The following is a 14,949-nucleotide window of genomic DNA, read 5'->3' on the forward strand; positions in this document are numbered from 1 at the left end:
GTTCCCAATACCCCTGTATGTCCAAAAGTTCCCAATATCCCTGTATGTCCCAAAATTCCCAATACCCCTGTATGTCCCACAATTCCCAATACCCCTGTATGTCCCCAAGTTCCCAATACCCCTGTATGTCCCCAAGTTCCCAATACCCCTGTATGTCCCACAATTCCCAATACCCCTGTATGTCCCAAAGTTCCCAATACCCCTGTATGTCCCACAATTCCCAATACCCCTGTATGTCCCCAAGTTCCCAATACCCCTGTATGTCGTCAAGTTCCCAATACCCCTGTATGTCCCCAAGTTCCCAATACCCCTGTATGTCCAAAAGTTCCCAATACCCCTGTATGTCCCACAATTCCCAATACCCCTGTATGTCCCAAAGTTCCCAATACCCCTGTATGTCCCACAATTCCCAATACCCCTGTATGTCCCCAAGTTCCCAATACCCCTGTATGTCGTCAAGTTCCCAATACCCCTATATGTCGTCAAGTTCCCAATACCCCTGTATGTCCAAAAGTTCCCAATATCCCTGTATGTCCCAAAATTCCCAATACCCCTGTATGTCCCACAATTCCCAATACCCCTGTATGTCCCCAAGTTCCCAATACCCCTGTATGTCGTCAAATTCCCAATACCCCTGTATGTCCCAAAGTTCCCAATACCCCTGTATGTCCAATATCTCCTGTAATTTCTATATCCTACTTTGCTCATGTCCCTGTTTCCCCCCCCTATTATGATGTTCTATCACGTCCCTGTTTTTTCGCCGTATTATGATGTTCTATCACGTCCGTTTTTTCGCCGTATTATGATGTTCTATCACGTCCCTGTATTATGATGTTCTATCACGTCCCTGTATTATGATGTTCTATCACGTCCCTGTTTTTTCCCCGTATTATAATGTTCTATCACGTCCATGTTTTTTCCCCGTATTATGATGTTCTATCACGTCCCTGTTTTTTCGCCGTATTATGATGTTCTATCACGTCCCTGTTTTTTCCCCGTATTATAATGGTCTATCACGTCCCTGTTTTTCCCCCCGTATTATGATGTTCTATCACGCCCCTGTTTTTTCGCCGTATTACAATGTATGATGTTCTATCACGTCCCCGTATTATGATGTTCTATCACGTCCCTGTTTTTTCCCCGTATTATGATGTTCTATCACGTCCCTGTTTTTTCCCTGTATTATGATGTTCTATCACGTCCCTGTTTTTTCCCCGTATTATAATGGTCTATCACGTCCCTGTTTTTTCACCGTATTATAATGGTCTATCACGTCCCTGTTTTTTCCCCGTATTATGATGTTCTATCACTCCCCTGTTTCCCCCCGTATTATGATGTTCTATCACGTCCCTGTTTTTTCCCCGTATTATGATGTTCTATCACGTCCCTGTTTTTTCCCCGTATTATGATGTTCTATCACGCCCCTGTTTCATGTCCCTGTTTTTTCCCCGTATTATGATGTTCTATCACGTCCCTGTTTTCCCCCCCTTATTATGATGTTCTATCACGCCCCTGTTTTTTCCCTGTATTATGATGTTTTGTCATGTCCCTGTTTGTTCCCCCGTATTATGATGTTCTATCATGTCCCTGTTTCCCCCCTGTATTATAATGTTCCCTGTTCCCCCCCCCCCCCCCCCCCATATTATGATATTCTATGACGTCCCTGTTTTTCCCCGTATCATGATGTTCTATCACGTCCCTGTTTTATGATGTTGTATCACGTCCCTGTTTTTTCCCCGTATTATGATGTTCTATCACGTCCCTGTTTTTTCCCCATATTATGATGGTCTATCACGTGCCTGTTTTTTCCCCGTATTATGATGGTCTATCATGTCCCTGTTTTTTCCCTGTATTATGATGTTCTATCACGTCCCTGTTTTCCCCCAGTATTATGATGTTCTATCACGTCCCTGTTTTTTCCCCGTATTATGATGTTCTATCACGTCCCTGTTTTTTCCCCATATTATGATGTTCTATCACGTCCCTGTTTTTTCCCCATATTATAATGGTCTATCACGTCCCTGTATTATGATGTTCTATCACGTCCCTGTATTATAATGTTCTATCACGTCCCTGTATTATGATGTTCTATCATGTCCCTGTTCCCCCCCCCCCCCCCCCCCCCCCCCCCCCCCCCCCATGTCCCTGTTTTCCCCCGTATTATGATGTTCTATTAATACCTGATGAGTCATCTGTTCAGTAATAGACTTGGTCCTTCCCTTTACTGTTGAGTCGTCCAGCTCGGGGTCAGAAGGTGCTGGGCTAGGTGTGGTATTATGTGAAGGTACAGGCTCTGGAGTGGGGGCAGGTGAGGGCTTTGGGGATTCACCTTTGGCTAACTTGACCTGGAACATTCCAATGATACACTAAGTCCAAAAATACAATAACAAATTACATCAAATATACCTGGTAGTGTCTTTGTTAGGGGTGTGAGGGACATTTTGATACTGAATTATCAAACAGAAGTTGATAAGTTCCTTATCACAGTAAACGGAATACTGTTGTTTAACACAACACAGTGTTAACACAGGAGAGTGGCTACTGTTAATGAATTCATGTAAGTAGTATGCAAAAATTATCAAATGGTATTTAACTGATATACAATGTATATAGAATTTACAAGATGATACATATGTAATTTCACACAGTATTTAAACTATTTTTCAAGAAGTATCTAAATTTGACATGTTTGAATTTGTCAATACAATGTTACAGTAATATAATCATGTGACATATTTGTAATTTTTCTACCACATATCAGATGAAATATAGATGAACGGCAGTCAACTTACCCTTACAACTAACACCTCAAATATGAGTGTGGAGTTTGGGGGGATCTTGTTGCCAGCCCCTTGACTTCCATAACCAAGACCTGGGGGCACCACAAGGAGGCGTTTTGACCCCTTCTTCATTCCAACCACTCCTACATCCCAACCCTGGAAACAGTGTCATGTAAAATATAGGACAAATTGGAATGCACAGCATAAAAGGTCATATGAAGTACACTTTACAACTGTACGAAGACTTAATATGGATTGTGAATACAGAATATTCTAAATAACATACAGTTAAAATCAATATAATTATTCTCAAATAATTGTTCATGAAAAAGATCAAAAGCAAATTAAAATTTAAATTATTTCATTATTTTGAATAATGCATGTTTAATAAAAGCTGCATTGCTTACAGACATGATTTTATCCAAGTGATAGCAGGCTATACCTATTCTAGTCTAGATTAACTCTAATAATAATAATTTATATTCAAAAACATACTTTGATCACTTTGCCTTTGCCAATTTTGAATTTAAATTGTTTGTCTGTCTTCACATTGCTGTCAAACTCCTGAAAAAAGTAAAACAATTCCCACATAGTAAGCAATAGAGAGGGGGGATAACTCTTGATATAATTTATCTTACATACTTAGAAAATGTGTTCCCTCTTTAGTTTCTGTATCAAAAATGCTGAGGCTAATTCCTGTCATAGTAACGTACTAACAAATATGTGATTTAAGTATTGCTGGAAAACCATGGGAACCAATCTTGAAATAAAGAAAGGATACCTTCTTTTGTATGATAAGTTGGCATGTCTACAATAACACTGGGAATACTTATTTAACATAAAGATTTAAAATGAATAAATTAAACTGAAATAAAGAATAGATATAAAACTAACTACCTGTCCAAAAGTGCCATTGGTAAGTAACCAGCCAGTATACTTGACCTCTACAAGGTCACCGGTTTCCAGCGGTCCCCCATCACCCAGATGGAGATCCTGCATCACAACACTGTCTAGGGGTGTCGCAGAACTGTTGGCTCTGGCCAGTCCCACCTACACATATAAATATACATGAAACGTGTGTCCAGCCCTATATAACTTTATCAAAACATACAATTCTAAGTTCAGGAAGTTTTATTTTATTACAGTTTTATCATTTCTAAACATTCACTGCATACATTTTTTTAAACATTTGTTCATGTACATATTGGAAAATCATGTACATATTGGAAAAGAGTGGTAGTTAAACTTACATTTTTAGCGAACTTTTCAGAGTTTTGTTCACTGTCGAACATGAGGGACCAGCTCTGTCTGGCATCATCATAAAAACTAGCATAGTTGTTGGCTTGGATCTGTGACAGATAAAACACCTGTAATGAGCTTTTAGGCACTGTTTATACAATGCTGTCAGGTAAAGTGTAAAATATCAAAAACAAAAACAATATACAGTGGACCCTCGATAATCCGAACACCTTCGTTCCCAGTCCAAACCGTCCGGATTACGAGTTTTCCGGACTGCCGAATTTCGTGTACCAGGTCAAAAAAAATTGTCGTGTAAGAGTTATCTCCCTTGATTATATACAATCCGGGACGTTTCATAAACACGTCTAATTGTCAGACTTTTTAACAATAAATATACTTATGTTTCTGATATGATTCTTTTTTTTGTTTTGTAGAAAGTAAAAAATAAACTGTTTTTAAAAGAACATGTAAAGTGAAAGTTGTTTTATTTATAGCGGGCATATGTGACCTACAAACAACACACATGTGTCACGTCCCGGAGGTTCACAAACAAGTAGAAATTACAAACGTCAAATACCTTAAATAAAATACCCCGATTTTACAACTTACCGTCAGTCTATCTTTTTTTTATGATTTTTACGTACCAGAAACCCCAAGCTATCTATTTAAAAGTACGCGACACCAGCGAGAACTACCCAAGATGTCCGATAATTATTCAACCCGTATTCACTTACAAATGTAACAATGTGACGCTTAGTTAAGTATCAGAAGACTATTGACTAATTTGTGTGTAATCAACCCAGTTCTTGTGCTCACTGCTTAATACGTAAATGTGTATGTAATTAATAACATGCAACTTTCAACGAGTCGTCGTTTCACGTAACGTTAACGGTGTTACAATACCGATATCCGTGTTTACCCAATACAAGTGTTAATGATGTTAATTACCGATCATAAATTGAACTGAATGTTTGTGCATAAATTCTGTAACAATTAGGTCGTAGAGAAAAAGCAACGTACCGTTATAAAAACAAAAGCTACACATTGTAACACAGGTAAACACCCGGGGCTATGACCTGGCAGCGGTCGCTATGACTACCCACAGTGTCAAGCGATATTCTGTACAGCTGTCGACACGGGTGACTTGCCCCGACATTTTTTTCTCCTCGTGGTGAAAAAATCGTCCGGATTATTGAGGGAAATTTACTAATGAAAAGTATGTTCCGTTCCCAAAATGGGCTTCCGGAATCGGAATCCGAATTTCCGGACTGGTGAGTACAAATAACGTTACGGAAATCCGTTCCCGTGCATTTCCGTCCGGACTGTGAGTTTTCCGGACTATCGGCGTCCGGATTATCGCGGGTCCACTGTACTTATTATAAGTTAACAGTATCTTATACAATGAATCATGAAGTATTCCTAATATTTAGATACATGTAATTATCATATAATCATGAATGGTTCAGGTTTAACCCCCAAATTTCCCCAGAACTACCTAACTTTGTCCTCTTCATCCAAGGAACCATTCTGGCAATTATCTTGCTTCTAGGCCTTTTGGTTATTATAGGTCAAATCAGATTACAAAGGTCATGCAAAGACAGCATGCAAAGGTCAAATACAGATGAGAAAGGTCAAAGGCAGAATACCAAGGTTAAAAACAGATTACAAAGATCAAAGACAGAAAGCAGAGGTCAAAGGCATAACACTTAAGTCAAAGACAGAATACAAAGGTCAAAGGCAGAATACAATGGGAAAAGACAGAATACAAAGGTAAAAGACAGAATACAAACCGTGAAGACAAAAGCTGGAGTAATCCTCACATTGGTCACCTGTTGTTGTTTGCTAACATACAACAAAATTCTGTACTGTAAGAGAAAAAAATGATTACAAATATATGTGAAAAAATAGATGTATACATGTAGGGAGACCTTATGCTTGTTTTTGTTTAACGTCCTATTAACAGCCAGGGTCATTTAAGGACGTGCCAGGTTTTGGAGGTGGAGGAAAGCCGGAGTACCCGGAGAAAAACCACCGGCCTACGGTCAGTACCTGGCAACTGCCCCACGTAGGTTTCGAACTCGCAACCCAGAGGTGGAGGGCTAGTGATAAAGTGTCGGGACACCTTAACCACTCGGCCACCGCGGCCCCAGGGAGACCTTATACATGTACAATGTAGGCACTAGATATTATACATGTACAATGTAGGTACTAGATATTATACATGTACAACATAGGCACTAGATATTATACATGTACAATGTAGGTACTAGATATTATACATGTACAATGTAGGTACTAGACATTATACATGTACAATGTAGGTACTAGATATTATACATGTACAATGTAGGTACTAGATATTATACATGTACAATGTAGGTGCTAGATATTATACATGTACAATGTAGGCACTAGATATTATACATGTACAATGTAGGTACTAGATATTATACATGTACAATGTAGGTACTAGACCTTATACATGTACAATGTAGGTGCTAGATATTATACATGTACAATGTAGGTACTAGATATTATACATGTACAATGTAGGTACTAGACCTTATACATGTAAAATGTAGGTACTAGATATTATACATGTACAATGTAGGTACTAGATATTATACATGTACAACATAGGCACTAGATGTTATACATGTACAATGTAGGTACTAGATATTATAATGTACAACGTAGGCACTAGATATTATACATGTACAATGTAGGTACTAGATATTATAATGTACAACGTAGGCACTAGATATTATAATGTACAACGTAGGCACTAGATATTATACATGTACAATGTAGGTACTAGATATTATAATGTACAACGTAGGCACTAGATATTATACATGTACAATGTAGGTACTAGACATTATACATGTACAATGTAGGTACTAGATATTATACATGTACAATGTAGGTACTAGATATTATAATGTACAACGTAGGCACTAGATATTAAACATGTACAATGTAGGTACTAGACATTATACATGTACAATGTAGGTACTAGATATTATACATGTACAATGTAGGTACTAGATATTATACATGTACAATGTAGGTACTAGATATTATACATGTACAATGTAGGTACTAGATATTATAATGTACAACGTAGGCACTAGATATTATACATGTACAAGGTAGGTACTAGACATTATACATGTACAATGTAGGTACTAGATATTATACATGTACAATGTAGGTACTAGATATTATACATGTACAATGTAGGTACTAGACATTATACATGTACAATGTAGGTACTAGATATTATACATGTACAATGTAGGTACTAGATATTATAATGTACAACGTAGGCACTAGATATTATACATGTACAATGTAGGTACTAGACATTATACATGTACAATGTAGGTACTAGATATTATACATGTACAATGTAGGTACTAGATATTATACATGTACAATGTAGGTACTAGATATTATACATGTACAATGTAGGTACTAGATATTATAATGTACAACGTAGGCACTAGATATTATACATGTACAAGGTAGGTACTAGACATTATACATGTACAATGTAGGTACTAGATATTATACATGTACAATGTAGGTACTAGATATTATACATGTACAATGTAGGTACTAGACATTATACATGTACAATGTAGGTACTAGATATTATAATGTACAACGTAGGCACTAGATATTATACATGTACAATGTAGGTACTAGACATTATACATGTACAATGTAGGTACTAGATATTATACATGTACAATGTAGGTACTAGACATTATACATGTACAATGTAGGTACTAGATATTATAATGTACAACGTAGGCACTAGATATTATACATGTACAATGTAGGTACTAGACATTATACATGTACAATGTAGGTACTAGATATTATACATGTACAATGTAGGTACTAGATATTATACATGTACAATGTAGGTACTAGATATTATACATGTACAATGTAGGTACTAGATATTATAATGTACAACGTAGGCACTAGATATTATACATGTACAAGGTAGGTACTAGACATTATACATGTACAATGTAGGTACTAGATATTATACATGTACAATGTAGGTACTAGATATTATACATGTACAATGTAGGTACTAGATATTATACATGTACAATGTAGGTACTAGACATTATACATGTACAATGTAGGTACTAGATATTATACATGTACAATTTGGTACTAGATATTATAATGTACAACGTAGGCACTAGATATTATACATGTACAATGTAGGTACTAGACATTATACATGTACAATGTAGGTACTAGATATTATACATGTACAATGTAGGTACTAGATATTATAATGTACAACGTAGGCACTAGATATTATACATGTACAATGTAGGTACTAGACATTATACATGTACAATGTAGGTACTAGATATTATAATGTACAACGTAGGCACTAGATATTATACATGTACAATGTAGGTACTAGACATTATACATGTACAATGTAGGTACTAGATATTATACATGTACAATGTAGGTACTAGATATTATACATGTACAATGTAGGTACTAGATATTATACATGTACAATGTAGGTACTAGATATTATAATGTACAACGTAGGCACTAGATATTGTACATGTACAAGGTAGGTACTAGACATTATACATGTACAATGTAGGTACTAGATATTATACATGTACAATGTAGGTACTAGATATTATACATGTACAATGTAGGTACTAGACATTATACATGTACAATGTAGGTACTAGATATTATACATGTACAATGTAGGTACTAGATATTATAATGTACAACATAGGCACTAGATATTATACATGTACAATGTAGGTACTAGACATTATACATGTACAATGTAGGTACTAGATATTATACATGTACAATGTAGGTACTAGATATCATAATGTACAACGTAGGCACTAGATATTATACATGTACAATGTAGGTACTAGACATTATACATATACAATGTAGGTACTAGATATTATACATGTAAAATGTAGGTACTAGATATTATACATGTACAATGTAGGTACTAGATATTATAATGTACAACGTAGGCACTAGATATTATACATGTACAATGTAGGTACTAGACATTATACATGTACAATGTAGGTACTAGATATTATAATGTACAACGTAGGCACTAGATATAATACATGTACAATGTAGGTACTAGACATTATACATGTACAATGTAGGTACTAGATATTATAATGTACCACGTAGGCACTAGATATTAAACATGTACAATGTAGGTACTAGATATTATAATGTACAACGTAGGCACTAGATATTATACATGTACAAGGTAGGTACTAGACATTATACATGTACAATGTAGGTACTAGATATTATACATGTACAATGTAGGTACTAGATATTATACATGTACAATGTAGGTACTAGACATTATACATGTACAATGTAGGTACTAGATATTATACATGTACAATGTAGGTACTAGATATTATAATGTACAACGTAGGCACTAGATATTATACATGTACAATGTAGGTACTAGACATTATACATGTACAATGTAGGTACTAGATATTATACATGTACAATGTAGGTACTAGATATTATACATGTACAATGTAGGTACTAGATATTATACATGTACAATGTAGGTACTAGATATTATAATGTACAACGTAGGCACTAGATATTATACATGTACAAGGTAGGTACTAGACATTATACATGTACAATGTAGGTACTAGATATTATACATGTACAATGTAGGTACTAGATATTATACATGTACAAGGTAGGTACTAGACATTATACATGTACAATGTAGGTACTAGATATTATACATGTACAATGTAGGTACTAGATATTATACATGTACAATGTAGGTACTAGATATTATACATGTACAATGTAGGTACTAGATATTATACATGTACAATGTAGGTACTAGATATTATACATGTACAACGTAGGCACTAGATATTATACATGTACAAGGTAGGTACTAGACATTATACATGTACAATGTAGGTACTAGATATTATACATGTACAATGTAGGTACTAGATATTATACATGTACAATGTAGGTACTAGACATTATACATGTACAATGTAGGTACTAGATATTATACATGTACAATGTAGGTACTAGATATTATAATGTACAACGTAGGCACTAGATATTATACATGTACAATGTAGGTACTAGACATTATACATGTACAATGTAGGTACTAGATATTATACATGTACAATGTAGGTACTAGATATTATAATGTACAACGTAGGCACTAGATATTATACATGTACAATGTAGGTACTAGACATTATACATGTACAATGTAGGTACTAGATATTATACATGTACAATGTAGGTACTAGATATTATACATGTACAATGTAGGTACTAGATATTATAATGTACAACGTAGGCACTAGATATTATACATGTACAATGTAGGTACTAGACATTATACATGTACAATGTAGGTACTAGATATTATAATGTACAACGTAGGCACTAGATATTATACATGTACAATGTAGGTACTAGACATTATACATGTACAATGTAGGTACTAGATATTATACATGTACAATGTAGGTACTAGATATTATACATGTACAATGTAGGTACTAGATATTATACATGTACAATGTAGTACTAGAACAATGGAGGTAATAGATAATCCATATACGATCTAGGACACTAGATCTAGTGCCTAAATTGTACCTGCAATGAACATACAGTGGTTTGGTCAATGACTCCACTGTATAACTAAAGGTAAATCTACACTTTAGTTTAGATGTTTTTTTGAAAGGTCATAAGGTAGTTAACCTAATCTTATAATAATTTTGGTACTAAAACTGATATATACCATGGTAACCTGATATGACATATACAAGTTTATGAAACTTACATCATGTGAGGCAGGACTGCCTAGAATAGCAACACCAAGTTTTCCCTGGCTGGCATACTGACCATCAACACTGTCGAAATCAAATGTACACAAATCATAAAAATCTCTTCAATGTTTAAACAAACCCAACAAATATTTATATGCAATAAAAGATTATCTATATGTAATTTTTTCAAGAAAGTACTTTGTTTGCATTTTTATCTGGGCAGCATGAATTAAAAAAAAAACAAAACATTTTTGTGGGAGATGTACTGACTATTTATATGCATGGACTGCTGTGGCAAAGGTAACAGCGGCTGGACCTCCTGACTGAGTTGGGGTTTCTGAAACAAAACAGAACATTTGATAAAGAATATTCTGAATGTCTTTTAAAAAAAATGTTTATACATAGCAAGGATATAGATGATATTAGTGCTTAGTGAAAATTTTCAACAGACAGAAAACACATACAACATATCAGTCATACAACACGTCATTGACTGGTGTAATCACCTTTCTTTGGTTGTTTTGGAGCTGTGTATTTCAATGATTCATTACCACCTTGGTTGCTGGCTTTGTCTACTCCAAAGAGGGAGGCAAGCTTCGACCTGTAGAAATCAAATCAGTATCAGTACAATTACAATATTCTTGAATGTAAATTCATGATCACTATCTTTTTTTAAGTTACCAGCATATATCATTTATCATTAAGAGGTGTATAATTTTACATTTTATCTGATTTTGTATGGAACCAAGGATGATAGAACATGCCCAAATGATCCATTTTGATAGGAGGAATAATCAACTTTGAAGATCCAAGTTAATGTATATCAGGATAGTAACAGTTTCTATAAATATGCACTTAATATTCTGTAGTTTCCTCAGCATGATGGCAATGTTCTTTCATTGAAAGGCCACATCGACTAGAAAACAGAAGTATTTATATGATGGTTTCAACACTGGAACCTCATAAGGAAATGAAAACTTTGAAGTAAATATACTTAGTTTATTATTAGTGCTCTAAATGCTGATGATGCCGACGTTTCCCAACAGTGGCCCAATGTTAGGTTGCCAAAATTAAATCACAGGCAGATACAACTTCAGTTCTTAGTCTGGCACATTGTAATTGAGCTACCAATGTGTTAGTCTGAGTTTTCTGATGACCTTAATTATGTTGATACATCAAAACTTCTTAAAGCATGATAGAGCAGCTGGAACAGGGGGATATTTACTCCAATAATATTAGAGGTTAACACGAAAGGAAACTTTTGACAGGCTGTCATGTAACCTCTTATTACCATAAATTATCATATTAGATGGTTTGAGACACTTTTTTTGCTGCACCCCTGGATCAGGGTGCTGGGATATATATCCGGAGCTACAAGAAACATATGCTGATCCAATATGAGGTTGTAATATCCACCAATGTAATCAGGTGGAATAAGACATCATATATGTATAGGAGTAGGGGATGATCATTGGAGTCTAGGTAGCTCAATCGGTAGAGCATCCGGCTAGTGTTCGGAGGTCCCGGGTTCGAACCCCAGTCTGGCAGTGCATTTTCCCACTCCTCTTACATTTGGTGCCGTGACCAAACCTTGTTTCAAGTGAGGTGAATACTTGACAAGGGGATACCTGAACCTGGGTTGTGAGTTGTGAAGTCTTCGGGGTCGAAGACTTAAAAAAGGGAGGGGAGAGTGTAGCGGAACTGGACCGGGTCAATCAACGGCGACCAGGTAGCTCAGCTGGTAGAGCATCCAGCTAGTGTTTGCAGGTCCTGGTTTCAAACCCTGGTCTGGTCGTTCATTTTTCCACTCCTACTACACAATAGGTTTTGATGCGGTTATCAAGCAAAAATTGGTGTTTTATTTTGTACTTCTCTCTTCTCTGTGAAAGTATGTGAATGCTTGATGTAATTAATTCTATGATATGTTTAAAATGATTATGTGTTAAAATGCCTAGCAGCAAATGTAATAAACAATATCACGACTTGTTTAATATAGATCTTGTAAACAGTTTCTTACATTATTTTCCATGATTTTGATAAAAAGTTGCAGTTTTCAAAATTTTAGTAAATGCATTACACGGCTTTTAATGTCTTAAGTTTCTATTTTCTAATACCGAACAAGTATGTGTATAAAATTTAAAAAAAAATGACAAGCTGTTCATCAAGAAATATATTCATTTATTATAGTTATGTGTAGTGTATTCAACTATAAATTCAAAAGAAACAAAAGGATTTTTGGCTGTAAATAAATTCCAATAAGATGAAACTAATATCAAACTGTTAGATAAATTATATTTAAATCATATGACATTGATTTCAAACTACTTCACAAATTTCTAAACAATTTTTGATGATATGTGTTTTGTATGTTAGCTTTTGGCTTTAAACACACGGGCAAAAACTATGTATGTATATCGAAATCATGAACATTGATCATGGGATCTGGGACACCACACCCCCTTGTTCCGTGTTTCCTTTATCAAATTGTCCTTAAACTGTTTTGCATCGAAAATCAAAGTTCCTGTGGAAAGAAAATGAAATGTAGGGGATATGCGTGAGCAAACTGACCCTCCTGATGACGATAAAAAGTCTTGCTCATCATCATCTGCATTGAAAAACATCTTGAAACATTTGTACGGGTACCGAAGTAACTTTTCTTCCGGAAGTCATGAGATAACATGCAAAGCTAGGCGCTTTATTAGATTCGATTGTTTATAAAGCTGCTATCCTTCTCAAACGTACTACACGTAGCGAAATATATACCAAATACTGATTGTATTGTAAACAACATATATAACATGCATCAAACTGGAAATCAATTGGAAATTGAAGATGATATTGTCTATATTACGAAACTAAATATTTGGCTGAAACTAAACTTTGTGACTCCTTTAAGAAAGAGTTCAGTGTTTACGTACTCGGGGGTAAATGTCACGATGTTTGTCGGTGCGTGAAAGCCATATGGAAAGAACGAAAGAGAACTTTGAATAGGGAAGTTGAATCTTGCTTTTGCGGTAAGTTTCCATATCGTTTAGCCAAAATTTTATGTTGATTCTGGCATTGAAAAGTCTCGAATGTTACTGCGTGGAGTGATACGTTTTAACAACTAGTACAGACTACAGTACAGTGTAGTGTACGTGTACTGTACACAAGCTTGTGACTGTGTAACATTGCTGTCATTGTGCGTTGAACCTTTTACTGACAGACCGTCAAACATGAATTAGTGCTTAAAAGGCCGACTTAATTCATGGGCAGTTGTGATATAAGTGGTTATTCCTGTACCGCAGTATGAATGACAACCAGCTTCCTTGTCAAAATGTACGAACGACTGTAATACCTCGATTTATATTGATCATAATTATAAGACTTCTGCATAAGACCTTACACTGGGGTTGAAACCCTTTACCCTACATTGGGGTTGCATGTGCTTGATAATAAGTTATTGTGAACAGATAAAATACCAAGTTCAAGTTGTGTCCACAGTATATGCAAAGCAACGTTATTGTATATTTAAAACTGGTATCACATAACTTTTGTATTGCAAAATCTTATCAACTGTACCATTTTTGCCAACTTATTATGGTTCCATCATCTAATTTGCACGACTTAATGTAATGAATAAATATCTATAAAAATGATGGTCATATTTCCTTTTCAGTGTATGGTGGCAGTTAATTACTGAAATTAAAAGTGAATACAAAAAGAAGCATACACAGTCACTAAAATCATAATCTTTTGGCATTCAATGAATTGCCTTCTGAATTCCTTAAGACAATAATTAAATAAAGTTTTACAAAAGACAACCTTAATAAGTAATAATTCAATGTTGACATATATTATATTTTCCATATCACGTGTACACTCACGATCATTATACTTTATACTAATAAGATATACACTGTATATACTGCCATGCACATAACAGCTAGTTTTTCCTGGTGGAAAATATGTAACTGTAATTACTGTTCAGTATCCTATTTGTGGTGGATCTACCAGTAGCTTGCAGCCCCTTGGAAACTAAGCTTTTCCCCCTAAGATAGTAA

The 14,949-nt window shown here is 35.2% G+C and overlaps 2 protein-coding genes across 6 annotated transcripts in view; one reads left to right on the forward strand and one right to left on the reverse strand.

Annotated features, from left to right (window-relative positions):
* LOC117317714 (FK506-binding protein 15-like) overlaps positions 1 to 13,591 on the reverse strand; it is a 52,688-nt gene extending 39,097 nt beyond the window's left edge. For both annotated transcript variants that reach the window (XM_033872606.1, XM_033872615.1), the window contains exons 1-10: positions 13,475 to 13,591; positions 11,413 to 11,507; positions 11,177 to 11,243; positions 10,921 to 10,990; positions 5,810 to 5,884; positions 4,031 to 4,129; positions 3,678 to 3,830; positions 3,276 to 3,344; positions 2,793 to 2,936; positions 2,181 to 2,345 (exon numbers count right to left, since the gene is read on the reverse strand). In XM_033872606.1, the coding sequence (XP_033728497.1) occupies positions 2,181 to 2,345; positions 2,793 to 2,936; positions 3,276 to 3,344; positions 3,678 to 3,830; positions 4,031 to 4,129; positions 5,810 to 5,884; positions 10,921 to 10,990; positions 11,177 to 11,243; positions 11,413 to 11,507; positions 13,475 to 13,527 (990 nt within the window). In that variant the 5' untranslated portion in view covers positions 13,528 to 13,591. The remainder of the gene's footprint in view (positions 1 to 2,180; positions 2,346 to 2,792; positions 2,937 to 3,275; positions 3,345 to 3,677; positions 3,831 to 4,030; positions 4,130 to 5,809; positions 5,885 to 10,920; positions 10,991 to 11,176; positions 11,244 to 11,412; positions 11,508 to 13,474) is intronic.
* Positions 13,592 to 13,771: 180 nt separating this feature from the next.
* The window catches only part of LOC117317730 (high affinity copper uptake protein 1-like), a 33,916-nt gene continuing 32,738 nt past the window's right edge, over positions 13,772 to 14,949 (forward strand). For 3 of the 4 annotated variants that reach the window (XM_033872656.1, XM_033872664.1, XM_033872672.1), the window contains exon 1: positions 13,791 to 13,920. The gene's annotated coding sequence lies outside the window, so the exon portion shown is untranslated. Of the gene's footprint in view, positions 13,921 to 14,949 lie in introns of all 4 variants that reach the window. The other variant, XM_033872641.1, reaches the window with a different exon arrangement.

The sequence above is a fragment of the Pecten maximus genome, chromosome 2, assembly GCF_902652985.1.
Source record: "Pecten maximus chromosome 2, xPecMax1.1, whole genome shotgun sequence".
NCBI classification, from domain to species: domain Eukaryota; kingdom Metazoa; phylum Mollusca; class Bivalvia; order Pectinida; family Pectinidae; genus Pecten; species Pecten maximus.